General features: G+C 47.9%; 1 protein-coding gene across 7 annotated transcripts in view; it reads left to right on the forward strand.

The window, feature by feature from the left end:
- The window catches only part of CLEC16A (C-type lectin domain containing 16A), a 209,613-nt gene that overhangs the window by 13,283 nt on the left and 170,199 nt on the right, over window positions 1–26,131 (forward strand). For all 7 annotated transcript variants that reach the window (XM_004438071.3, XM_087416956.1, XM_014793439.2 and 4 more), the window contains exons 3-9: window positions 2,489–2,622; window positions 7,978–8,126; window positions 10,897–11,002; window positions 12,729–12,852; window positions 15,593–15,767; window positions 17,247–17,300; window positions 21,072–21,185. In XM_004438071.3, coding sequence (XP_004438128.1) covers window positions 2,489–2,622; window positions 7,978–8,126; window positions 10,897–11,002; window positions 12,729–12,852; window positions 15,593–15,767; window positions 17,247–17,300; window positions 21,072–21,185 — 856 coding nt within the window. The remainder of the gene's footprint in view (window positions 1–2,488; window positions 2,623–7,977; window positions 8,127–10,896; window positions 11,003–12,728; window positions 12,853–15,592; window positions 15,768–17,246; window positions 17,301–21,071; window positions 21,186–26,131) is intronic.

Genomic DNA, 26,131 nt, shown 5'->3' on the forward strand with positions numbered 1-26,131 from the left:
ACCTGTGGCACTGGCCGTGATCCCCAAAGGAGAATGTTGTAATAAAGTGAGGTGTTGCTTATAAACGGGACTAGCTTCCTTTAAGGATCCGTGGAGAATTTGTTGGCTGATTGGCTGGTTGGTATCTGTTTTTGGAAATGAGAAAGACCTTGGGGTTAAAGATTAGAAACTGTGTCCCCCTTTACTAGAAGGGACTTTCTTAGTCCATCTGTCATCTTGGAAAAACTACTGAGCTGTTTAGAGGCCCAGTGATTCTTAAATGGCTGCCCAACAGAATCCCCAAGAGAATTTGTTTTTAATACATTTTTTATTTCAGAATAATTTTAGATTTACAGAAAAGTTGTGAGGATAGTACAGAGAGTTCCCATATACCCCTCATCCTGCTGCCCCCATTGTTAATATCTTATATGACTAGGGTGCATTTGTCAAAACTGAAAAGCTAACATTGGTGCATTACTATCGAGTAAACTTCAGACCTGGTTTGGATTTCACCAGTTTTTCCATTAATATCCTCTTTCTGCCCTAGGATCCCAATCCAGGCTCCCACAGTGCGTTTAGTTGTCACGTCTCCCCAGTTTTCTCTGGTCTGTGGCAGTTTTTTAGTCTTCTCTTGTTTTCCATGACCTTGATCGTTTGAGAAGTACTGGCCAGGTGTCCTGTGGAATGTCCCCCAATCTAGGTTTCTCTGATGTTTTTCTCATGATTAGGCTGAGGGTTATGGGGAAGAACGCCACAGAGGTGAAGGGCCCTTCTCATCCCATCACATCAGCATTCATGATGTCCACATGATTCCTGGTGATGTTAACCTCATCACTTGGTTAAGGTGGTGTCTGCCAGGTTTTTCTACTATAAAGTTACTTTTTTCCCCTTTCCCTACCCTGTTCTTTGAAAGTGAGTCACTAAGTCTAGCCCACCTGTGGGCATAGGAATTAAGCTTCACCTTCTGGAAGGGGGCAGTATCTACATATATTCCTTGAAATTCTTCTGTGTGGAAGGTTTGTTTCTTCTCCCCATTTATTATTTATGCAATCATTTATTTATATCAATATGGAATCATGGATATTTATTTTATACTTTGGATTATAATCCAGTACTGTGTTATTTGCTTTATTGCTCAATTTGTTCCAGCTCCGGGCGTTGGGAGCTCTTTCAGGTTGGTTCCTGTGTCCCTTTGACACGCCCCCATCCTTTGTCTTTTGAGCACTCCCTGACTTTGTGGCACTATAAGATGCTCCAGGCTCATCTTCTATTTTCCCTGTCCCAGCCCTAGAATTCGTCATTTTTCCAAGGAGCCCCCCACTCCCCTAAGGAGTTTTAAAAAATCCAGGCTCTTGGACTTCACGCTAGACCTAGGGAATGGCTCCCTGGGCAGGGTCTAGGTCCAGGCATTTTAAAAAGTTCCTGAGTTGGTCACTGTGCCACAGTGAGCTTGTTGGGTGATACTTGGTAGATAAGGTAAACAGAATAAGTCAAATGATAGAAATATTCTAGGGGTCAGCATGAATGGCTCTCAGAATCAGAGTTGGCAAGGGTTTTAGGGGTCTTTGTTTAGGTCATTTGTTCATTCATTTACCCTTTCATGGATTCAGACAGAAGTTGTGCAGCCCGTGAGCCGGCCATGTGGAGCTGACAGCCGAGGGGGGAGAGACACCCAGAACTAAGTCAACCAGCAGACACACGTGACTGTGGGGGTTTCTGCCCACTGTCCCAAATGGGAGGTTATCTATTCTTAGCTTGAATACAGAGAATACATAACTAGAAACATCTCTTTCTTTCTTTCCAAAAGGGCATTAGAGGGTTTTGTCTCCTTTTCAAGACTAAAAGAGCCAACATGTACCCCCAAAAGTCAGTGCCCCCAGGCCGCATACAGACAGATGTCCTGTTCAGAACAAGAAAGCCTTCAAAAGCAGACACGGGGACTGCCTAGGGTCTCACCACCACGTTAGCACCTTCAGTTTCCTTCCAGTTCTTTTTCCCCAGATATGGAAGCTGCAAACTTGACAATTTGGAAAACCAAAACTGTTTTAAATTCAGTGTTTTCTTGCCCCTTTGTAGGGAATTCTAGTTGTTGTTGGTTAACACTCAAAGGTATGGAGAGGAAAGAAAAGAAGCTTAATAAGGAAAACTAAGGATATAAAATATTTGATGGAAAATGCTGCTTGTCGGTTTTATAAGCATAGATTACTATGTAATCATTTCGTAGGTAAAGATCTTTCACATTCTGTCACAAATCTAGTTCACTGCTTCCTGGCATCAGAACTGTTCTCTCATTCTGGGAAGAGAGCTCCAAAGGTTGCATGTTACCTGGTGGAAGAGGGGATCGTGGGAGCTGGATAGCACGGAAGCCGAGGCCGTGCAGTGGCATGATCTCACTGCTCCTTGGATGCCTTTGGGGAGGTACACACGTGTGCTGTGCATGTCACAGGAGGAGGATTTGGATTTCCACGTGTGGAAGCAAACCACTGACGCTTTCCCGTTCTCTCCCCAGCTTCTTCCTGGAGAAGAACATGTTTGTTTTCTTCTTGAACATCCTGCGGCAGAAATCCGGCCGCTACGTGTGTGTTCAGCTGCTGCAGACCTTGAACATCCTCTTTGAGAACATCAGTCACGAGACCTCACTTTGTAAGGACCATCCTCGACACCTGCCTCTGCACCGCTGAGCATCAGCAGCGTGTGGTTTGGCATGGTTTTCATGTTGTTTTTTGAATGTCTGTGCTTACCGTGTCTTAGTGTGCTTGGGCTGCTGTGACCAAGTACCCCAGACTGGGTGGCTTGGATAACAGGAATTTGTTTTCTGGAGGCTAGAAGTCCAAGATCAAGGTGCTGGCAGGGTTGGTTTCTGGTTTGCTATGGCTGCTTTCTCATTGTGTTCTCATGTGGTCTTTCCTTTGTGCACACACAGAGAGAGTTCTGGTGTCTCTTCCTTTTCTTGTAAGGACATCAGTCCTATTGGATTAGGGCCCCACCCTATGACCTCATTTAACTTTAATTACCTCCTTAAAGGCCCTGTCTCCAAACACCATCACATTAGGGGTTAGGGCTGCAACATAGGAATTTCGGGGCAAGCAGTTCACCTATAACACCAGGTTTATCCCTGCGTGGTGGACTCCTGTGAAGGGCTAAGAGAGAGCCCCTTCTGCTGAACGATTCCGGGGGTGTTTGCATTTCTTCTTCAGATTTGTTATTAAAAAGTTGGGGTCACTGAATAATGGGCCAATGACTAAACATTGGGAGCCGCATGTGAGGGAGAGCTCGGCTGAGGAGCATGCAGGGGCGTGGGCTTTGGGGCCTGGCTGGCCTGCTTCAGGCAGCTGCCCGCCTGGCGAGTGTGTGCCTTGGAGCTTGTTCCCTGCCCTCACTAAGCCCTGGGTTCTTCATCTGAAACCATCACCCTGAGAGGCAGGTGTGGTCGGTGTCCTCATGAACCCCCGGAGTGTCCGAGGCGCGGCCCAAAGTGACAGCTCTAGCAAGGCCTGAATTGAGAAGGGGTTTCAGCCCAGGTGAGTTAGCTCAGTGTCCTCGACTGGGGGTGATTGTGCCCCCAGCAGATGTTTGTCAATGTCTGGAGACATTCTTGGTGTGTTGCCTCCAGATGGGGGCGTGTTGCCACTGGCATCTAGTGGGTGAGGCCAGGGATGCTGCTGCACCTCCCACAATGCACAGGACAGCTCCTGCAGCAAAGGATCATCTGGCCCCAAATGTCCACAGTGCCGAGGGTAAGAAACCCCGGTCTAGCTTCTAATCCTTGGGGCTTGACCACGAGCTTTATTATCCCAAGATGACTACACCAAGGCCCAGGCCCTGTCCGCAGAAAGTAGGGAAGAGAAGACAAGTGACCGGATTTCTATGTTAAAGACAGGCTCTGGGTCCCCAAGGCAGGTTTGAAAAATGTTTCTGGTGGGTGGAAGGAGGTAGGGGAGGTATTGTTCCTCCTCAGGGGGAAGGAGAGAGAGGTCAGAGAGCTGCTGAATGGTGGCTCTCAGAAGCGGCCACTAGGTGGTGCTGCTGCCCCAGGTACTCTCCTTGCCCTTCCCGATGAATCTGAGTTGACAAATGTGAGTTGACTCACTCTCCTAAGTGGTTTCCCTTGTTATCAGTGTTTGTTACGCTGGATATGAATTGCATGCGGTTTCTGAAAACTCCGAGAGGGGAAGACCCAGCTCAGTGGCACAGGCCCTGGACTCAAGTCCCAGGTCCCAGGTCCCAGGCCTAGTTCTGCCACATACCCCCAACGTGGGCTCTGGGGAGTGAACTCTCCACCTTGCAGTTTCTGCATCTGTGAGGTGGGGATAATACCAGTACCTGGGGAATAGAGTAGTTCGAGGATTAAGTGTGACAGCAGGTGTGCAGAGCATAGCATGGAGTCTGGCGGATGGAAGCGTCCAGAAGAGCTGGTTTTATCATTGAATCCAGTGTTCCCCACAAGGTCTGTTCTCTGGTGACCCTTTCTAAGCCCAGCTAGCCACAGGGCTACAGGATTGAAGACAGGGGTTGGGACAATTAAAAATTCTGGGGTTTCTGGCTCACATGGCTTTTCTTGTACTGTGACTAAAAAGGGTGCCATGCTATAAGAAACCCAGGCAGCTGCCACTGGCTCTATGGGGAATTCACCAGAGCGCTTTTAGAAGCCCCACAAAAGCAGCAGAAATCACTGCCTTTTTCAGAACTTGGATTTATGGGAGGGGGATGAGAAGGATAGACGACTTTTGCTTTTATTTTTATTTTCTAATTATAGAAAGAAAATGTCCTCATTATAAAACAACAACGAAAAATGGAATATTACAAAAATAGAGAAAGCAAAAGTTCTGTAGAATCTCAGTTCAGTGGACACATGCTATTTTGCTGTTGGCTTCATTTTCTCCCAGCCTACCCACGTATGGGAGATTTTCATATTGTCCATTCATGCATCCCTAGTTGGGTTTAAGAGCTGCATCTTGCTGGGCCAAAGCTTCTTTAACCTGACCATGGGCATTTAGGTGGTTTCCGGATTTTCACTATTACAAGCAGCCATTTCATGAGTGCACCTGTTGCCTGTTGGGTTTGGTGACCTAAGTGAGAGAAGGCCCGAGAGACTGAGATTACTTACAGACTCCTGAGTTTATTAGAAAAGGATACCACAAAAAGTCGGCCACACAGTGAGGGGGTAGTAGAAAAATCCCAGCCGAATAATAGAGGCGCCTCTGCTGCCCCCATGGTGGCTCCCGCCACCCACGGAGTCATTACGTGGAGGCCCGGGAAAAGTCCCCGCTGGGGAATGATTGGAGCGTGTGGCTTTTCCAGCTCGAGATTGCAGCCGAGAGGCTCACGGTTGCACATCTGAAGCTGCCAGCATAGGCATCTGTGCCTCTGGTGGCCCAGAAGGCACTAACCAGTCACAATAGGGCTCAACATGACGTCCCAACTGTCCTTCTTCTGCCAGCCCATTCATCCCCAACGACAGCCACAGTGACAGGATGGAGAGGAAGTGCTCTAGGCCTCTGCATCACCTGGCTGCTTGTTGCAAGTTTAGATTCTGGGTGTGTAGATTGTGGGCTATTCAAAGAATGCAATACTATATAGCAAAAAGAAAAAAGGGTGAAGCACATGGATAACTCTCAGATGTGGTGATGCGTGAGAGGCCAGACGCAAGAGGCGTGCACACCGTGTGACTCCATGTCTATGAAGGTCCAGAACAGGCAAAGCGAGTCTATGGTGATAGAGTCAGACTAGGGGTTGCGTTTGGTGAGGGGGTCATGACCGGGCAGGGTGTGAGGGAGCCTTCTGAGGAGCTAGGAGTGTACGCTGCCTGATCTGGGTGGTGCTTACACAGCGTGTGTACTTGCAAAAATTCATCAAGCTGGACACCTAGGATTTGTGAGGTGTGTATGCGTCTATGTACATAGGTACGTGGACTTAAGGTTCACATGTGTATACATCTCCATGTGTGTCAGGCTGTACGCTTCAGATTTGTGATACGTGAAACCTCATTTGTAAACACAGTCAGATTCTTAGGACCCACCTCAGACCCACTGCCACCTCTGTTGGAGCAGGCTCTAGGATCTGCCTCAAGAATTGTTATAATCAGGAGATTTTGAAAACCATTCTAAGACTGCAGACTTCACGGCCTGTCTGCACAGCCTGCTCCGTGAACACTCAGTGTGCTTTTCTGAACGCAGTGGCCTTCCCAGAGAGCTGGCTTTGGAGGAGGGCCCGGCTGTGGCCCCTCTCACGGTCCCATGCTTCTGGATGGCTCTTTGTGTTGTTTTTGGTGACTGCAGCCTTTTTAGTAATACTTTGGCCTACGTTAGGTACCTCTTTGGCACCAAATAACTTAATGGTTTATTTCTGATTCACCCAAGAGCAGCAGTATTCAGTCCTGGGAATATGGTGGCAGAGATGAGGAATCCCCGGGTGATAGTAAGAAGAATGGCATCTAGCATCACTGAGTGCTGCCTTTGTGCCCCTCACCATCCTTGGTGATTTTTGTGCATTATCTCCTTTAATCCTCACAACAGCCTGTGAGGAAGGCACTGTCATTCTAGTTTTCAGACAAGGAAACTGGGGAGTGGGGAGGGTAGGTGACTTGCCAAGGTCACCCAGCTAGAAAGTGGCAGAGGCACATGTTCAAACCCAGTGCCTCTCAAACACGAGCGTGATGGGAAGCCCTGTCGGGCCACCCCCAGAGATCTGAGGTCGGGGCTGGGGCCCAAGATTATGCACATCTGACAAACTCCAGGTGCAGCTGTGCTGCCGGTCCGAGGACCAGACTTTGAGTAAGGAGAATCAGAACCACTCGGCTCCACTGCCTCCCGTGTCTGCCTGTAGGTGCAGGTGTTGATCCCGGTCTGCGTTTAGCCCTTTGTGGGGAGGCAGGCAGGATGATCAGAGCTCACAGACTGGCCGCCCAAGGACAGACAGTGAGGACAGCAGCGCCTGCTTTGCAGGCTGGCTGATAAGGACTCAGAGAACGTATCCGTTGGGCAAGGGCCCAACACTAAGATTTGGAACTGCGGGCCCACGGGCTGCAGCTGGGCTATAGACCTGTTTTTGATGGCCAGCACAGCTTTAAAAACGAGTTGATCTAGTGGCCGACGTTTCAAGATCAGGAGATGCAGCATTAAGATCTGTATTTTCCAGCTTCCCTTGCACGGTCGGAAGCTCTCGTTTCTGCAGGGGCCAGGGGCTGGGAGCTTGGAGGGGTGGCCATTCTCCAGTTGGCCCCAGTGCCCCCAGGCCTGCATCACCCAGTTTTCATTGTTGGCCCCCATTACTGCATGATATTAACACAGGCTTTGACATCAGACCTGAGTTCGAATCCGTCTTTGTGACTTACTGTCTCTGTGTCCTCAGGCAAATTAATCAACCTCTCTGAGCTTTTTTTTTTACTCATCCACAAAATGAGAGGAATGAGACCTACTGTGCAGTATTGTCGTGGTGATTAATTATAGTGTAAAGCGCTCAGCCTGGTCCTGGGCGTGGAGTGGAGGTTCAGCATGAAGTGGCTTTTATGAAATCATGTTGCTGTATAGGGAGAAAAAAGCCATGCGTAGCCCTTTGTGGCATTCAGGGATGACAGGGTGACTCTTGATGGCAAAACAGGGCAGCTTTTTATAAAATGCAGCACTTTTTACCCTCATCCGTGGGTGGAGTAAGAAACCGCCCACGCACCAACTCAGCTGCCCCACCCCCAGCTCTATGCTGAACTTTCCAGCAACGAAAGAACATGTTCAAGGGTTCTTTTCTATTTGGTGTGGGAGGGAGGGTGGCTTGGGCTTTTCTCTGGCATTGCTCTTGAACTTTCTAGTGGCTACGCAGAGTGGGTGATTCCTTTGCTGGTTAAAGGTTAAGGGGCTCCCTGTTAGCTTGGTCAGCCCCACTCACCCAGAAGCTTCACTGGGTCTAGTCCCTCCACAGGATCAGCTGCTCCCTACCCGACTTCTCTGCTGTCTCTCCTCCAGCATGAATTAACCTGTTTTCCTTTGTTTTTTCTCCCTCTAGATTATTTGCTCTCTAATAATTATGTAAATTCTATCATTGTCCATAAGTTTGACTTTTCCGATGAGGAGATTATGGCATATTATATATCGTTCCTGAAAACACTTTCGTTAAAACTCAACAACCACACTGTCCATTTCTTTTATAACGAGGTAAGTAACTGCCAGAGGGTGCGTTCGGGTGGGAAGCTGGCTGGGTAGAGCAGCACCGTCCGTCTGAGGGGCCTTGTGTCTGTTGACGAAGTACTTACACACTTGCTGTTTCCTGATTTTCATAGCAACTCTGTTTGACCTTGGCATGCTTAAAATTTTTTTTTATTTAATAAGTTACCTCTCTATTTTTAATGTAAAATTCGGTTTGTGCTACCTGAGAGTGTTATACTTGACAGGGAGGGGAAGTGCCTGGAAATTGACTTGGGCTCGTGTTGCCCCATGGGAAAAAACAGGAACTCCAGTCAGACCACAGCTTTCCCTGCTGTGTGCCCTGAGAGAAGTCCCAGTCCTCTGAGCCTCAGTTTCCTCATCTGAAAAATGGCGATGATAATATATACCTTGTAGGCTTTTCCAGAGATTGAGTGAAAGGAGATGATGTCCTCAAAGCACCTAGTGTGTACTTGGCTCCTTAAGATCGTAGCCATTGCTGTTCTTTACAAGCTAACGGTCCTTATATGCCTTGGGAGAATTACTAGCAACTTAAATAAATAAATTGCTGTTGTTCTCACAGTTAAAAAGAGCTTGAACAATAAGGTAAATTTATCTTACATACCAAAAGGTACAGAGGCCAGTTGTCCTGGGCCTGGTTCATCCTGTGTCTCATCAAGGACCCAGGCTTTTCCATTTTTCTGCTCTGCTGACCATACAGTTGGCTGCTGTCCTCAGGCTTGACTCCTCATGGTCTCGGAATGGCTGCATCAGCTCCAGACATCACATACTCACATGCCCCTGCCAAAAAACCTGATGAGATCACTTTCCTTCTTGTCCCTTTTTAATTTCCAAAAAACTCTTCTTTCCCAGAAGGCTCCCAGCAGACTTCGTCTATCTTACTGGTCAAATTGTGTCACATTTATTGCAGCACAGTGTGTCTGGAATTTGGGAGCAGCCTGGCAGGGCAGTTCTGGCTCAGTCTCCCATGAGGATACAGTCGTCTGAAGGCTGGATTAGGGTTGGAGGATCTGCTTCCAAGGTGGATCCCTTGTACGGCTGACCAGTCAGTGCTGGCCGTTGGCGGGAGGCCTCGGTTACATAGGCTTCTCCAGGGGCCATTGAGTGTCCTCACGGCTTGGTGGCTGGCTTCCCCTAGAACGAATGATCCAGGAGACCAAGGCAAGCTGTAATGCCTTTTATGACCCAGCCTCAGAACCACACACCATCACCTCTACCATATTCTTTAGGCCACACAGGCCAGCCCTGATTTGGTGTGGGAGAGGACGGCACAGTGTGTGAATACAGGAGGTGAGGATCACTGGGCCATCTTGGAGACCAGCGACCACAGAGCCACGTGCTGTTTGTGTAGTAGGTGTCTTCTGACTGGTGCTGCACAGCCTGTATTTGAAGTCAGACCAGAGTCCCAAACATATCATCTAAGTTTAGACAAAACCCATCTGGCTGTCCCCATATGATGTGGCAACAGTGGCTGAACCTTGATTTTTTTAGTCTAGATTAGTAGTGGGGAAGAGCTGGCCTCAGGAGAAGTGCTAGCTGCCAGCCACAAAATATGTGGCAGTTTGAAAAATTAACATTGTGTGGCCCAGTACCTGGTACTCATTAAATGTGCCCAGGGGCCAGATGGACGACATGAGCATCCTCCCAGAGGCTCTCAGGTGGAAGAAAACCCACCTGCCAAGTTCAGAACAGAGAGGGGCAGATTCTCCCTCCCCTCAGAGGCAGCTGGGCTCCTGTGCACCTGGCTGGGAGGGCAGAACCCTGGGATTCTAGGGCCAGAGTGATGCCTCTGGAAGAGCATCCTGCTGGTCCCCAGAGGAGTGGTGGAGCCTCCTTTTTGAGGTGGGCTTGGTTTCCTCTTTTTTGTGGGCCAGTACAGTAGCCACCGCCTGTTAAGGCTACATTTGACTTCTAGCACTCAAAATGGCATTGTCCTTTGAGGACAGTGTCACCTTGCTGGAGGTTGCTGGTTGCCTCTTCCCGCTGCCCTCACTGCCTGTGGGTGTCCTCAGAGCCTGATCTGGAGCCAGGTGGGAAAACTGGCCAGAAGAGGGCAGCAGAGCACGCCACTGTGCAGCTCTAGGCCCAGGTCCTGTGGTGCTTTTTTCTAAAGGCTCCGGCAGAGGAGTTCTGTGGTTCTGAATTGATTTGGTCTGTTCCAATGATCCCTTTTAAATGTCAGAGGATTCCCGAGACCCTCCTCCTCCAGGATAATGTTTAACCTTTTAATATTTCCAAATAGAGGAATAAATAATAGCCAAAAGAGATTCCGAATGTCGTTGACTTTATACTTGCCTTTGACTAGTTGAAGCAGCATCTAATAGTAACAGCTAGCATTACTACTGAGTGCTTGTTAGGTATTAGGCACCGGGGTAAGCACTGGGTCTGAAATAATTTCGTTTAATCCTAACCACCATGAAGTGGGAATTATCATCCCCATTTTATAGATGAAGAAACAGAGGCTTAGAAATATCACATCACACAGCTAAGAAGTGGTGGAACAGATCATGGACCCTGAAGGTCTGGCATCGTCTGGACCTTTCTCTATTTCTTCCATGGCCTCGCTTTCCCGTCCCTTCCCACATTCCCCGCTGGGAATGAACTGCTGGCTTAAAGTTCACGTGGGTAACGTTTTGTTTGTCTGTTTTTTGCCTTTCACTGAAGTTGCGAGTAGGATTCAGAAAACTAGGGTGGGGGCAGCCTGTCCTACCTTATGTTACTTATGATTTGTAACTCCTTTTTGATACATCTTTCGTTTCAGCACACTAATGACTTTGCCCTATACACAGAAGCCATCAAATTTTTCAATCATCCTGAAAGCATGGTTAGAATTGCTGTAAGAACCATAACTTTGAACGTTTACAAAGGTAAGTTTCCTTGTGAGCTCAGGCCTTAGCTGATTTCTAGCTTTACAGCTCGTGCTTGCTCCCACGAATGTATACATACAATTCTCTGGAGGTAACAGGGAGCTCATTTATTATAGCCGGGGTTGCGTGTCTCATGGAAGGCTTGTAATCAGTGAACATTTAGCTGGTCCCTTACGTAATTTTTGTACTGCTGCCTTCTCCGTGCACACTCAGTTCTGCATGTTAAAGTCTTACTCAGTGCTGATACACTGAAGTAGGACATAATGTCCTAAGAGAGGCCCAGCTGGGACTCGGAGCAGCCATGTGATAATTAGATAAAGCAAAGTTGTAAATGTTAGTAAAATATGCTTCAGTACAGCCGGGAGGTATGTTATCTTTGAATCACGTATGAGACCATTTCATGTCCAAACAGCAGGGGGCGGTATTGGATTCTCCATCGGCTGCAAAGCCCAACAAACTCCTCTTTTCTTTCAAGGATGTGCTTAATGCCCAAAACCTTGCCTCCAGGAGAAAGCCCTTCCACGGCTCCCTGCCCGCACTAGCACAAAGGCTGGCTGGACAGGAGTTCCCGACCTGGAATTGCCCTCCAAGGCAATGCCTTTTCTGCCTAACGCCGGGGTTGTTACCCCTGTATCCATCCCACCAGAGCTGGGACTCCATTTTCTGAAGGACCAAAGGGCTTTGACCTTCATGAGATTGGATGTTATTATCTGAGATGACTCCTACTTGGGAGGGGCCAGGACCTCCTCAGGACTCACTTCCGTCTAGTTCTGGGATGGTGTTAACTTGAAGAGCCTTTCTAAGAGCCCAGTGGGGCCCATGCAGGGGTGGCAAACTGAGGGCCTGAGAGCCGAATCCAGCCCTCAGACATGTTTTAATTGGCTTAGATATTTTTTGAAAAAATATGTAATTGTCAGTATTTAAAAATTGGGAGAGCTTGGGTAAAAATCTGGATTTCTGACTTGAAAATGTAGATTTGGCTATCCTGGGCCCACAGTCCTGCAGGGCACTGGTGAGCTGGTGTTGAGAAGCAGCTGCTGTCTTTGAGCTCGAGGCCCAGGCGCCCCACTTCACACGCTGGGCCTGCCGGCTGTGCTCACCGAGTCCCCGGCCAGCCTGGCGGGCTTCTGAGTTTGCGGCCTGGTCCAAGCTGTGGTTCTGCCGCCTCTTGCTCTCTGATTTCTCCTGCTCTCCTCTAACCTGTGTCTTTCAGTTTAGATGCCTCCTGCCCTAGCTCTCCACCCCTCTGAGCAGCTGTCTCCCCTTCCCAGGTCCTCACCCTGCTAACTGTTGTCTGTCTTTGCCTTTCCTCCAATGGCGATTCCCGTGTTCCTTATTCCAGTGTCATGTAAGTTACCAACTTCTAGTTTTCTGCTTCCTTAACTTATCCTGACATGTAAATACAGGAAACTTGCCAGAAAATGGCACAGTTTTCATTGTAGTCTAGCTAAACGCATTGTTAACACGGAGGCTTTCTAATGCACTATTAATGTTTAGCCCAATTAATTAATTTTATTAATTATCAAAATGGCATAAGAACTGCCTTGATGAGTATAATTTTATGAATAAGATAACCATTTTCAAGTATTTCCAGGAAAGACAGAAAAGATTCAGATTATAGCAGAGGGCTTTTTCATTGTGGATTTTTTTTTTTTTTTTTTTAATATCCCACAAGTTATTTTTGGTAGCTTGACTTTTTTTTCTCTTCTTTTGTGAATTTTCCCAGTGGATAACCAGGCCATGCTGCACTATATCCGAGATAAAACTGCTGTTCCTTACTTCTCCAATTTGGTCTGGTTCATCGGGAGCCATGTGATCGAACTTGATAACTGTGTACAGACTGATGAGGAGTAAGTGACCTCCCGGGGTGCTTATTAGGTAGACAGAGTCGTTAGGGGAGAATTCCATTTTCATCGAGAAAAAATAAGCACTAGAACAAAACTAGGTGGAATATGGACTTCCATACTCCAAAAGGTTCCACCCACCTTTCCGCTTTTTATAACAGTGGAAAGTTGGAAACAACTCAGATATCTCCCAGAGGGGAATAGGGTAAGTAAATTCAGTAAACCCATAGATGGAGTGCTGGGCAGCTGATAAAAAGATGAAAATGATCCGTCAGCTGGTGGATGGGTAGACAAATGTGGTAATTGCATACTGTGGAATAGTATTCAGCAATAAAAAGGAATGTAGTTCTGACACATGCTGCACCAGGGATGAACCTTGGAAGCATTGTGCTAAGTGAAAGAAGCCAGATGCAAAGGACCACATTGCATTTATATGAAATTCCCAGAACAGGCAAGTCCAGAGAAATAGTAGATTAGTGGTTTCCTAGGGCTGGAAGAGGGGGTTTGTGAGGGTAAATGGGAAGCAACTACCTCTGAGTATAGGGCTTTTTTAGGGGGAGGGGATAAAAATGTTCTAGAATTGATTATGATAATGCTTGGACAACTCTGTGAATGTACTAAAAACCATTAAACTGAATAATTTAAATGGGTGAATTTTATGGTGTGTGAATTATATCTCAGTAAATCTGTTAAAAAAAAAAATTAAGATGGTGTTTGGGGCCCTAGAGTGATGAATGTTCCAGAGCAGGGTTTCTCCCGCTCGGCACTATCAATCTTTTGAACCAGGTAATCCTTTGCTGTGGGGGCTGGTCTGTGCACTGGAGGGCATTTAGCAGCATCCCGTGCCTCCACCCGCTAGATGCCAGTAGCACCCCTTTTCCAGTTGTGACAACCACAATCCTCTCCAGACATTGCCAGATCTCTCCTTTAAGGCAAAAGCGCCATCGGCTGAGAACCACTGCCCCAGAGTGACAGCTTTGCACAGACCTGGTGAGAGGCACACCTAGGTGGGGTCAGGATGATAAAAGTGACCCAGGAAAGAGGTCTCCTAGAGGGAGGGGGGCTAGAGAGATAGGATAATAGCTCCGACATTGGGAAAGAAGCAAGGATGGGTGGATGGCAGATCTGACGGAGCATTTGGGAAAATAAGGCCCGTATGGATATGAACAGTCGTGGATGTGAAACATAATGAGGCAGTTAACTCCAGAAAGAACAAAAAGTTATATGAGGAAGGCCATGAGCTCCTAGTGCTCTCTTTGGCTCTGCGGTGAATGGTTATGACAGTGTCAACACCAGTTGCTGTGACTATCGGGGGAAGGGGCGGAGGGAACGCACAGAGTTCTGTCATAACAGGAGGTCGATACATAATATCTAGAATGGCTCAATCGCAAAATAGAGGTCCTCACAGGTTTTATAGAAATTTGGGAGGAACTATCCACAGAAACAACTAGAAGATGTATAAACTGCCTCCTCTGGAGAGTGGGCAGGGGCAAGGGAGGCTGGGGCAGGAGCTGCTAGATTTTATTACCAGCTTATCAGTACTATTTGATTTTTAAACCCATCTGCATACATTACTTTGATATTTTTTAAACTAAAGGTTTAAAAAGTCAAGTGCATTAACTATCCTACTAAAGAAAAATTTCCCCAGTATCATATTAAGTGGGGAAAAGCTTGCAAAACACTGTGTATAATGGTGCAGGGCTCAGGGGGGCTGTGGGATTATAGGTCCTCATCCTACCATTAGGCTTTACTGCATGTATTTGCTATAAATATTTACCAAATATCTTATTAAAGTATAATAAGGAATAATTATTGAAAATGACATAAAAGAAGCAAAATTGCTCCTGCTGTTACTCATATGGTTAGCTGGATAGATGTGTAACACCTGCATTTGGGGTATGACTATAGGGAGACATAGAAATGTGGAAAGACAGTCTGTCAGGTCACGAGTCGCAAAATACTCTGTTAGTGGTGGGACTTTGACTTCTTTTGCTTTTATTTTCTTTCATTTTCTGTGTTCTAAAATGACCATCTATTACTTGAATAATAATCATAATACAAATAGAACGTCTCGCCCTAGCTAGATTGCTCTTTGCTACAAAGACCTCTATGGGGGTGATGTTTTAGGGGTTGTTTTAGGGGTTCTGCCCTTGTCGAGTGTGAGGTTGACCCACCTGTGGGCCCCAACCCACGCACCCGTTGCATCAGTGCAAGGAGACAGAGACCTCCTGGGCCTGGGGCCGAGATATCACGGCCGTGCACCATGCCCCACATATGGTTGGGGCCAGTGGGTCGGATGCGGCTGCTGAGGCCTGCTTTTCTCTTCAGAAAAAAGGGAGCATTTTAATTAGTGAGAATTTATTGCTCCATTAATGCTGCTTATCTTGGGTGTCGGGATCTTGCCACATTGACTAGTGGCTGCTCTTGAGAAATGGCTTGCTAAGGGCTTAGCTAGTTTTTGTTCTGTTTACTCATTTTGCTTTGGGCTACGGTGGTGGTGATGGTGAGCCATACTAAGGCCTCCAGAGAGTAAGGTACCCCAGGAGTCCCCTAAAGTCGATTGCAGTGGACCTGCCTGTTTTCTCTTTGTGTATGCCACTGGTTGGGCCGGGATAGGTGCCTCCTGACGCTGGCCCAGGTATTTGTTGTGTGAGTGAAGCACCGGTGACCTCAGTCCAGCCATTGCTTCTGGGCCCAAGGGCTCTGAGCTTCGGCTTCCAGGCTGAGGTGTTGTTTTTCTTGGCAGGCACCGGAATCGGGGGAAACTGAGTGACCTGGTGGCTGAGCACCTGGACCACCTGCACTATCTCAACGACATCCTGATCATCAACTGTGAGTTCCTCAACGACGTGCTCACGGACCACCTGCTCAACAGGCTCTTCCTGCCCCTCTACGTGTACTCGCTGGAGAACCAGGACAAGGTGGGTCTGGGGCCTGGCCCCATTGCTCCTGTGGGCTGTGGCCATCTTCAGAAGAGGGAATGACAGTCACCGTGAATAGGACTGAGCTTTGCGAGGGACCAAGGCTTTGTGCCTGAGAGAGATTCCTTTCAAAGCACACTGGTTTTCCTTTCCTCTTATTTCCTAAAAGGGCGGGCATGCGGGTGGGAGAGACTGCGTATGCGTGTGCGTGTAGACTGTAAAAGTGAATGAGAAAAGAATACTGACGTCAGAGGGAAACAGGAAACCTCTACAGATTTAGGTTTTAGGTTTCTATGCATCCTTCTCTTGAGGTGTTCTCATCCCTGGTAACTTTTTCTGGTAGTTGCCAGAGCTAATTGATTTGGAGAAGATCCAGCCAGCCACAAAACTTGCACAGAATGGACGGGGAGGGATGGAGTGCACTTAGGAAAAGACCCCAGGGCGATGAGTGTCCACGGTTAGCAGCCTCAGCTCCCTTGTGGAGATGGTGCCTGTTAAAATGCACATCCCCAGGTGCCCTCTCCTCCCTCTCTGGGATTCTGGCTTGGTGGGTGTGTGGTGGACCAGGAGTCTGCATCTTTAACCTGCCCCCTAGGTGATTCTTAGTTCTCGAATCCCCCCATGAGAAATGCCACTTTGGGGAGGGGAGGCCTTCGCCCAGCCCCTCCCAGAGTTAAGGGGTAGAGGCCTTGGCAGGAGGCGGGAGAGCCCAGCTGGTTTGTCTGCAAGGGTTTCAGCCTCTGCAGATGTGTCCCAAGAGGATGTAGCTTTCTTTTTGGAGATGGAGCATGGAGATTCTTGCTAAAAATAAGTAAGTAAAAGAAAATTGCAACCCTAACTAGATCTACCAGAGGCAGCTCTGGGAGGCAGAGAGAAAGCATGGGAATTGGAGTTTTCAAGACCTGGGTTCAAATTCTGCCTCTTCCCTTTCTGCACTCTGCAGCCTCGGACAAGGCAGTTAACCTCCCTGAGCAAAATGAGGGCCCTGAAGATCCTCACGGGGTTGGTGTGAGATGGAGCTCACTACAGTTCAGTACAAATGAGGGGCTTTTCCGAGGCCCGAGTGCCCCAGCCTCTCTCTGCCTCCTGTTTTGAAAGCTCTTTCTGAGAACAGGCTTCCAGAGGGGGCCTCTCCTGCTGGGCTCTCTGTGCCCCAGCTGGGGGAAATTAACGTTCTTGGTAATTTAAGGAGCTATTTCTTCTCTTGGGTCCAGCCTCTAATCCGTGACTAATGGTGAAAGATTTCTCAGGTGGAAAAATAGTGGCCTCGAAAATGGTTTGAATGGGATTCGGTTGCAAATTTATTTTGCAGAGTGGACTTTTTACTAGCAGCAGGAAAGGACAGCCTCAGGGTCATGGAGGAAGTCAGGGGGACAGGGTGCCTCTCCTTCAGACAGATGGCTTTTGGCTTTATGTATCGTGTGCTGCTCCTGCGTGTGACCTGGACTTCTCTCTCTCTTTCCCCTCAACCTTCCCTAGGGAGGAGAACGACCGAAGATCAGCCTGCCAGTTTCTCTGTATCTCCTGTCGCAGGTATGTCTGATCATGCACCCATGTCCCCACCAGATTGGGGGTCCTTGGAGCACTGCTGCCTGTCAGAAGTTTCCCAGGCCATGTCACCCTGTCTTCTTTTTCAGTGTCCCCCATCTTGAAATAAAATAACAATAAAAGGAGAAGGGATTCTGTTTTCCAGACACTGAGATGAGGTGCTGTGTATCGTCTTCATGGTAGTGGATGGAAATTTAAGGAGAAATAAAAAATAAATCAAACCCACCATGTATGTAGTTGATTTTTACCATGGGGACTGAGGTTTCCAAAACAACCAAGGAGTGTTTTAAATACCCTGGAAATGTGGACTGCATGGGTCTTATGCATGGCATTTTGAAATAAGCCCCAGACTAGGACCCACTGTGTGCATACACATGGCAAGCTTGGTTTAACAAACTTCCACTAATGAGGCTGTTTTTTGAAGGCTTTTTTCATGGTTCTAGTTCCCAGATTACCTTCTAGAAGGTATCTTGTAGCAGACTTAGTTCCCAGATTTGTGTCTTGAGCCAGTTTGTCTGCCTCCCCCCTTAAGCAAGTGTGTTTCCTTCTTGTAATTATGTAATATTTACAAGAAGGGAAAAACTCCATGGTGACCCAGTTACATAACTTTGAAAATATTTTTATTACGAGCAGTCCAGACTCTCAGGCCACCTCACTCGACTGTCAAGTCGTCAGACGTTTGACCAGAGCTCTGTTCCCACTTCTGCAATGGCACAGGTATTTGTTTGCTTTGCTGAGAAAATGTCCTTCTAACTTGGTCCCTGGGCCGTTTCAAGTTTGAGGTGGGGCTGTCTCCGGTTGGCCTGAGAAGAGAGATGCAGACTTGGCCTCTTCCCAGCGCCTGGGCCAATCGGGGATCCGCACTTGGCGTGCTCAGCGTTCACCCTCAGAGTCCTGTGCTGGGGGCTCTGCTCAGAGCTCTGCACTGCTGCCGACTCCTTCTGAATGCCCCTCTGTGCAACGGAGCTCACTGCAAACCCCAGCCTCTCCTGGCACCTTTTTCCACTGCCTCATTACAAATCTGACAGCATCTCCTGCTTGGGATTGTGAGAGTCTGGCAGGACCTAAGCAGCCCAGATGCTCAGCCACAGGAATCCCGTGGAACGCAGCCTCAGGACCCTGCAGCTATTGAAGTGTTGCACGGGCAGGTCTCCTCCGAGGAGCACGGCTGCCCACCCCCACAGCTGGCACGTTAATGGAGAGGGGTCAGACCACACCTTTTCTCTGAGACCCCCTTTTCTCCTGTTTTCTTAGTGAAGGAGCAGCAGCTCTGGCCCCTAATTACTTGTTTTGGTATCTCACAAAAAACATAGCTTGTAATTTGGGGTTCCTCAGCTTGAGTAATGGAGCCCTCCCTCCCCTTAATTTTCATTTAGCTTTATCATAATGTTGCCTAAATGTGTGAAAACCTCGAACCCCATGTCCGTAAGCCCTACATCAAAGCATCCTTGTAAATTATTTTACAAACACAGCTACAAAACCAAGAAAATTCACATTAACAACATTAATTTAGTGTGACAGGGGATGCCGTCCTGCTGAAACTAAACTACCGCTCACAATGAGTGCTCACAATGAGTGCTCACAACGAGAGCATGGCATGCACAGGATGGCCCAGCTTTTCAAGTCCAGCCTGCATACGCTTCCACATACCATGCAGTGACTGGCTCTCCCCAGCTTCTCTCCATCCAGAGCCCAGGGAGGAATGGGCACCTGTGTGTCCACAGGCAGGAATCAGTGGCCTTTGTCTGGTGGGCCCTAATAGGTCCTCACTGAATGTTTGTGGACTGAATAAAAGAATGAATAAATGATCAGTTAAGGTCACATTCATACAAGGTGCACAATAGATATTTGTGGAATGAATGAACTCAGTGATTGGGGTTTTGTTTTGTGGTTGGGTGAAATGTGGCAGTAATTCAGCCATGATGAAGGTGAGAAAAATCAGCATCATCATCATTGCCAACATTTGAATGCCTGTTGCAGCCCTGGACATGAGTTAACTCATTTGATCATACTATATAGTCTCTATGATAGTTTCTCTCTGGTGTTTTAAAAACAGACGTGCCTTGGGGCCAGCCCAGTGGCTCAGTGGTTAAGTTCAGCACACTCTGCTTCAGCGGCCCAAGGTTTACACATTTGGATCCCAGGCACAGACCTACACCACTCATCAAGCCATGCTGTGGCAGCATCCCATATACAAAATATAGAGGAAGATGAGCACAGATGTTAGCTCAGGGCCACTCTTCCTCAAGCAGAAAGAGGAAGTTTGGCAACAGGTGTTAGCTCAGGGCCAATCTTCCTCACCAAAAAAAAAAAAACCACAAAAAACAGATGTTCCTTTTTTTAGGTAGGTACCACATTTGGCCATTCTGCCTGTACCTTTAATTTGAATTGTATTTATTTTTTTGAACAATATATTCACCCTATTCAAACAGTACAAAATGACATCTAGGGAAAAGTCTCCCTCTTACCCTTGTCCCCCAAGCACCTAGTCTCACTCCCCAGAGGCAGCCAGTGTTTCAGTTTCTGCCTTTACTTTTTTTTTTACATTATTTATATTTTTAATAAAAATTCTTTTTAAGTTAAAAAGGTCAAACAGGTGAAAACCAAGTTTCCTTTCTACTTTTGTTCGGTCTCCTGATTTCTATCCCCAGAGACAGCTATAGTTACAGGCGTTTCCTGTGACGTTCTCAGCCAGGGCTTCTCAGCTGAGGGCAATTTCACCTGCCCCCGAGCCCCAGATGTTGGGCAGTGTCTGGAGACATTTTTGGTTGTCATGACTGGAAAGGTGGTGCTACTAGCGTCTAGTGGCTAGAGGCCAGAGATGCTGCCAGATATCCTTCAGTGCACAGGACAGCCCCCTGCAACACAGAATTATGGCTGACAGTCGTGCCAGGGTGTAGAAACCCTGTTCCATGCGTATATAAGCAAATACAAATGTGTGCACACTCCCTTCTTCTGTAGAAATGGTAAATACATCCCACGCTGTGCTACACCCCTCTTGCCTTTGCATTTTAAAACAAAGAGGCAGGTGTGGCCAGGCCGTTTTGAATACCCTGATTCCTAAAGCCATTCCTCTAAATCTTGGGAACAGGGTGGGGTAGCAGGGCCAACCCAGACAGCCCAGCACCTTCTGATTCTGCTTCCTGGCATGACTAGGTCTGTCTCTAGCTCGTGTGGCTTTTCTTCCCCACAGTTTCCACACCTGCCAGTGCTGCCATGGAATCCTAGTGTGCTGTCGCTCACCACCGGGGTCAGAGGTCATTCCAGTGATGGAATCTCTGTGCAGCCGACCCTTTGCCAAGTCCTTAATTGGAACAAGGTTCACTGGCCCCTTCTTCCCGCACAACTAAAGGATTGGGCTGGTGCCCTCTAGTCTCGTCATAATCGAATTTGACACTGAAATGCCTGTGGAGAGGAAGGAGTGTGCTGATTTGGCTGCTCCTTTCCCACGTTGCTCCACTGTGGCCTGATTTGGCTTCACCCAGCCGTGAGGGACAGGCTCACTTCAATGCACGTCCTTCCACTGACGAGTAGCCAGCCAACTAGGCAACAGTCTGAATGAAGAATGGGCCAGCCCTCGAGGGAGAAAAGTGTAACTGGTTTCTCCTAAATGTGCCCCAGTCTTTGAATTTTGCATCACAGGGATTGCTGCTTAATACAGGTCTTTATAGCCCAGCCTAGTTGTTACAGATCAAGGAAGGAAAGTTGAAGGACCACACACTTTTAATGCAAATCCCATTTCTTTTTTCTCACCAGGTCTTCCTAATTATACATCATGCACCCCTGGTGAACTCGTTAGCTGAAGTCATCCTGAATGGTGATCTGTCTGAGATGTACGCTAAGACGGAACAGGACGTTCAGAGAAGTTGTGTAAGTTATTAGCATCTGGACTGTTTCCAGACGTTGATAAGAGGCCCTTGCTCATTTTGTTAATGTGTGTGTTTCTCTAAACCCAGAAACCAGCATTCTGCTTATACAGCAACGACGATGCATAAGCTGGTCTGGGATTCAGGGAACCTAATCAGAGTCTTGAAATGCATACCCAGGAAAATCTAGGTTTGGGTACTACGAGTGGATTTAATTGATCGTATGTTACTGAAATTGGAATTGTACCATTCTGGGCCTCAGATTGCCTATCTGTGAGACACTGTTATTGGGACAGAATGAGAAAATGCCTTGTCTAAGACACAGATAACTGCAGAGGATGGACAGGGAGCGTCTATGCATGGCGCAGGCCCCGTGTGAGCACAGTGGGGTGGTGGGGACTGTGGCAGATTGGAGAGCGTGTGTGTCCTCTCTGAGCAGCTGCTCTGCCACCTCTGACTGCAGTTGCTCTGCACAAATATGGATGCAGTGTTGCCTGCTTTCCTCATAGTTCCACAAAACCTGGAAATCTGCATTTTGATGCAAACTCTCCCAAGTTATCTCTGAACTGTGGCCCTACAGAGCATGTTTGTGATCTGCAGGAGCCTTGAAGTTGCATTTTGTGCTCTGCTAAAGGAAAACACCTGAGACCAGTGTTAGGGCTTCTCCAGAGCCTTTCCCAGCTTGGCCCCTGTGCCTTCCCCTCCTCCATCCTGCTCACATGTGCTGAGCTCCAGGCTGCCTTAGTCCTGGTGCAGCTTGCTCTTTCCCCAGCGTGCCCTGGGTGTCTGCCTCCGTGCTTCTGCCCTTACCATACCCACAGCCTGGAAGGCCCTTGCTCCTGGCTCCCTCTCATTGGAGATCTTACGTGCTCTAGGCTGTTTATGGCAGGCGTCTTGTCTGTCATTGTATCTGCTGCAGCACGGGCTCAGCATACGTGTCTGAGATGAGCACAGTGTTGGACAGAAAGGCTGTTTCATGAGGGCTCTCTGGCTCTGCAGCCAGGTTCTCAGGCAACAGGTGTCAGGTAAAAGGGCTGTGCTTGCCCTTGGCAGTAGCCTCTGTTGCTATATCCGAGTGGGTGGGTGGCATGTAATCGTGTAGTGTGAAAGGCCAGAACTGCATGGAGTAGAGTTACAAGAGTCCCCTGCCCTTCTGGTTTTTCTGGTGTACAGTGGCTTGGCTAGGCCGATTGAGGGAGCATTGGAGCCTCTGAAACGGTTCCCAGAAACTTTCTGTCCTTGGTGGTGGTGGCGTTAGTTCAGCTGAATTGAATGGGGCCTTTTCAATGGCCCCTGTCTGGCCTATCCCTTCTTTGATTCATTCAACAAGTATTTATTAAGCCCTTTCTTTGGATCAGGCGTTATGCTAGTTCTGGGGATATACAAAATCCTAAATAGTCTCTGTCACACTGGAGCTTTATAGTCCAGTAGGAGAGACAGACATTGATTAGATATACAAATAACTGTACTATCTCAAGTCCTGTGAGTGCTCTAAGGGAAGGAGTAGTGTTTGGTGAGAGAGTTTAACCCAGAGGTGATGAGAGTGACAAGTGTTGATCAGGAAAGATGCCCCTGAAGTTCTGTGTCATGACAACACACGGTCTAGAAAATGTGGGGCTGACTTGGTGTTTATGGAGCCAGAGATGCTTTTTTGCAACTTTCTTAAACTACCTTTTGCTGAATGAAGGCAACTAACAGAATGCCGAGTCCGCAGACTCGGCCGGGCCTCCCGGTCAGAGCTGCTGAGGACTCCGCCCTCCAGCGGGTCACCCGGGGCAAGTCATTTCACCCCATTTAGAAAAGAAGGAGAGCCATCCCTACTCTGGAGGGCTGAGGGGAGGATGGGAAGAAAATAGATTCAAAGTGACCATCAAGTGCCTGATAGGTTGCAGTCTGGCCCTCAAAGCTGCTTGGTTTGCTCTTCACAGTGTTTAAAAGAAAATTTTATGAATTGCCAGATGTAAAATTTTGGAAGTTTCACGTAGAAATCCAGATTTCAGGCTTGCTTTGAACAGTGAAAGGATCTGGTCTCGTTGTGCGTGTGTTCCTGCAGGAGGCTTCTCGGAGGAGTCTGCCCCCAGTGGACGAGGTGTGCGTTCCCGTCACATTTGCCCAGGCCCCTCCCAGCCTGCTGCTGACTCCTGCTACGTTTACCTTCATAACAAGTCGGAATGTATGAGGTCCCTTTGGACTTTCTTTTGTTGCATGATTTCCAGACCCCCAGCTCGCTCTAAGGCTTCGTCGCAGAATCTTCCCTCACTGCTGCAGTTAGACTTGGGGTTCCAAGAGATGAACCCAGAGATCATCGGGGCACTGGAGTTTGCAGGGTTTTTTCATTGAAATTGATTGGCATGCAGTTGTAAGAAATAATACAGAGCGATCCCTGTACCCTTTCCCTACTTTTCCCCCAGCGGTAACGTCTTGCAAAACTCTAGTACAGTAGCACAAGCAAGATATTGACAGTGATACGTGGGGTTTGCAATCTGAGCAAAACAAATTGCAGAAACTTCCTGGCGACCTCTCAGCTTAGGATACCTACTTTAGTTGAACCTTCTAATCAGAGGGAGCGTTTAGGAGACCTGTTCTTTCTCCCGGTGGCGCTTCTTCTGGTGATGAAGTTCCTGCCTCCCTGTGATAGACACACAGCCGCTTGTGGTGGTGGACGCCTGAACTGAAAATGAGATTCTTTTGAGTGTGGAAGGAATTGCCAGCCCAAGTGAAAGTGTCAGCTTTCTACTTCCGGTTATTACCTTTCCCTGCCTGTGAAATCGAAGTTGTTGCATTCTGATGACTGCAGTTGAAATTCGGGAAGAGTGGAGATGAATCTCATTTATGATTTGTTTGACAATAGTCCCGGCAAGATTTACCTTCCTTCCCTCTGAGCAAGAACAGTCTCCTATTGTTTCCTGCCTAACTCGGATGTGGTTTGATCGTACTTGTTTTAAGTTCTTGGTCTTTTTTAACCTACTTTCTCCTTCCCGTAATTTGTAGATAAGTTACTGGTATTGCTTCATTTTTACCAGCAGACCTTTCACAAAACCAAACCAAAATTGAAGAGAGAGAAGCAGAGGGGAGAGCAGAGTTATTTGAAAAGTCTGTAATTTAGGGTTAAGTTTAAAACACATCAGCATGGTTAGATAAATGTCTAATTGAAATTCATCTGTGCATTAAAATCATATGGTTCCTGCTAAGGGGTAATTCTTGCTGTAATTCTAATGCAGAGCAGATCGTGTTTCTCGTCGGGGGAAATAGAGTAAGAGAACACTAATTCTGAAACTGCTAACATCTCGTTATTTTGCAAAGTGAACATATAGATTAGATTATGGGATATGCATCATTACCTGTAGGTACTTTTTTTAAAAAGGGACTTTTTTCATCCTGGGTGTCTGGGGAATAGTTTCCTTAGTTTTTGCGTTCATTCATCCATTCCTTCAGCAGAGATGCAGTGGTGCACAGGAAGGATATGACCCCTGCCCTCACTGGGCTTCCCATCCCCTGCAAGGACAGGGGACTGTGTTGTGGAGATGCCTGCATCGCCTGTGCACATCTTGGGGTTTGCCAGAGATGCTCAGGGGGCACTCACTGCAGGGATGAATGACTGATGGGTGAACCGGTGGCAGGGTCACAAGGACTCTCGTGATGTTTTTAATGACTCTCAGAACAGAAATAGCCTCGGAGCCTGACCCTCACATGCCACCTTCTCTGCACAGAGCGAGGCTTTGGGGGAAGGCATGGTGGAGAGAGTTGCTCTGGGCGCTGCTCCACTTTCCTCCTTAAGGGGCAGTCAAGTGGAGGGGACTCTGGAGTCAGACTGCCTCAAAGCAGGGCTCCTCGTCTTGCTAGGTGTGTCCCAGCGCAAGTTAGCCCACCTCTCCGGCCTCAGTTTCCTCACCTCGCCAGTTAGGGTGACAAACATGGGTTTGCGAAGAGGATTCAGTGCAATGTCAAGTGCATATTCCAAAGCCTGGTACACATCAGGGCCTGAATTGTAGATGTTAGCATTGTAACGATCTTAGTTTCTGAGGCTGCGCAGCACCCCTGTGTTCCCGACTGCGGACCTCCCTTCTGGGGGCGATTAACATAGAAGCACATTTAGTGCACCCCTTGGGGAGGTGCCTCATGACCAGACACAAAGGCACAGAGGGCCAAGCGTTAGCAACAGTGACAACGATGACAGCACTAATAATAAACGCTGCCTGTTAATGGCAATGGGCTGAGCCCTCATGTGCATCCTGGGCCCTTCGACTCGGCCGGGCCCAGATTCAGTCTCTGGAAAGTGCAAATACTTAATAAGCTAACATGCATTCACTTGGTCGGCTGGCTGTGAATTCAGAAGGGGACTGAGAATTCTGGGGGCCGAATGGGCTTGTTAGTCCCAAAGTGAGGACATTCAGCCAGTTGGGGTGGTCTCCAGAAGATTCTCTGGGGATCCAAAAGAGTGAGCACACACCTAAAATGGTAGCTGCCAATTCTCGGTGTGACCCATGTCCTTCTAGGAGCTGGACCCTGTGCTAGCAGAACATTCCTTGTGGCATGTGGAGCCGACAGCTGAGAAAGTAACAGCCTGGCTTCTCTGGGTTGTTTGCAGAATCAGAGCATTAATCATTGGCTTGGGTCCCCTGGTCACTGCTCAGGGCTGTCTTTCCAACCAGGCTGGAATCAGATGGCAGCCAAGCCTCCCGAGTATGGAATGCCTCAGGCAGGATAGCCCCCCTTGCAGCCCGGATGAGAGTTCCCCAGCATCTTTCAGTGACCCTGACCTTACTCGTGACCCCTGGTTAATCAATGCTGGTTCTGAAGCACACACATTCTTCTTCCTGAAAGTGGTGATAGGCTTCTGGGGGAGGGTTGATTGTGAACACCGAAGGAAAAAAATAGACTACTATAAATCAAGAGCCTTAATTGGCACAGTTGCAGACATTCCCACAGAAGGATTAGAACTCGTTGTGT

Source organism: Ceratotherium simum, chromosome 26 (assembly GCF_057802395.1).
Source record: "Ceratotherium simum simum isolate JZ-2026a chromosome 26, ASM5780239v1, whole genome shotgun sequence".
Lineage (NCBI taxonomy): Eukaryota > Metazoa > Chordata > Mammalia > Perissodactyla > Rhinocerotidae > Ceratotherium > Ceratotherium simum.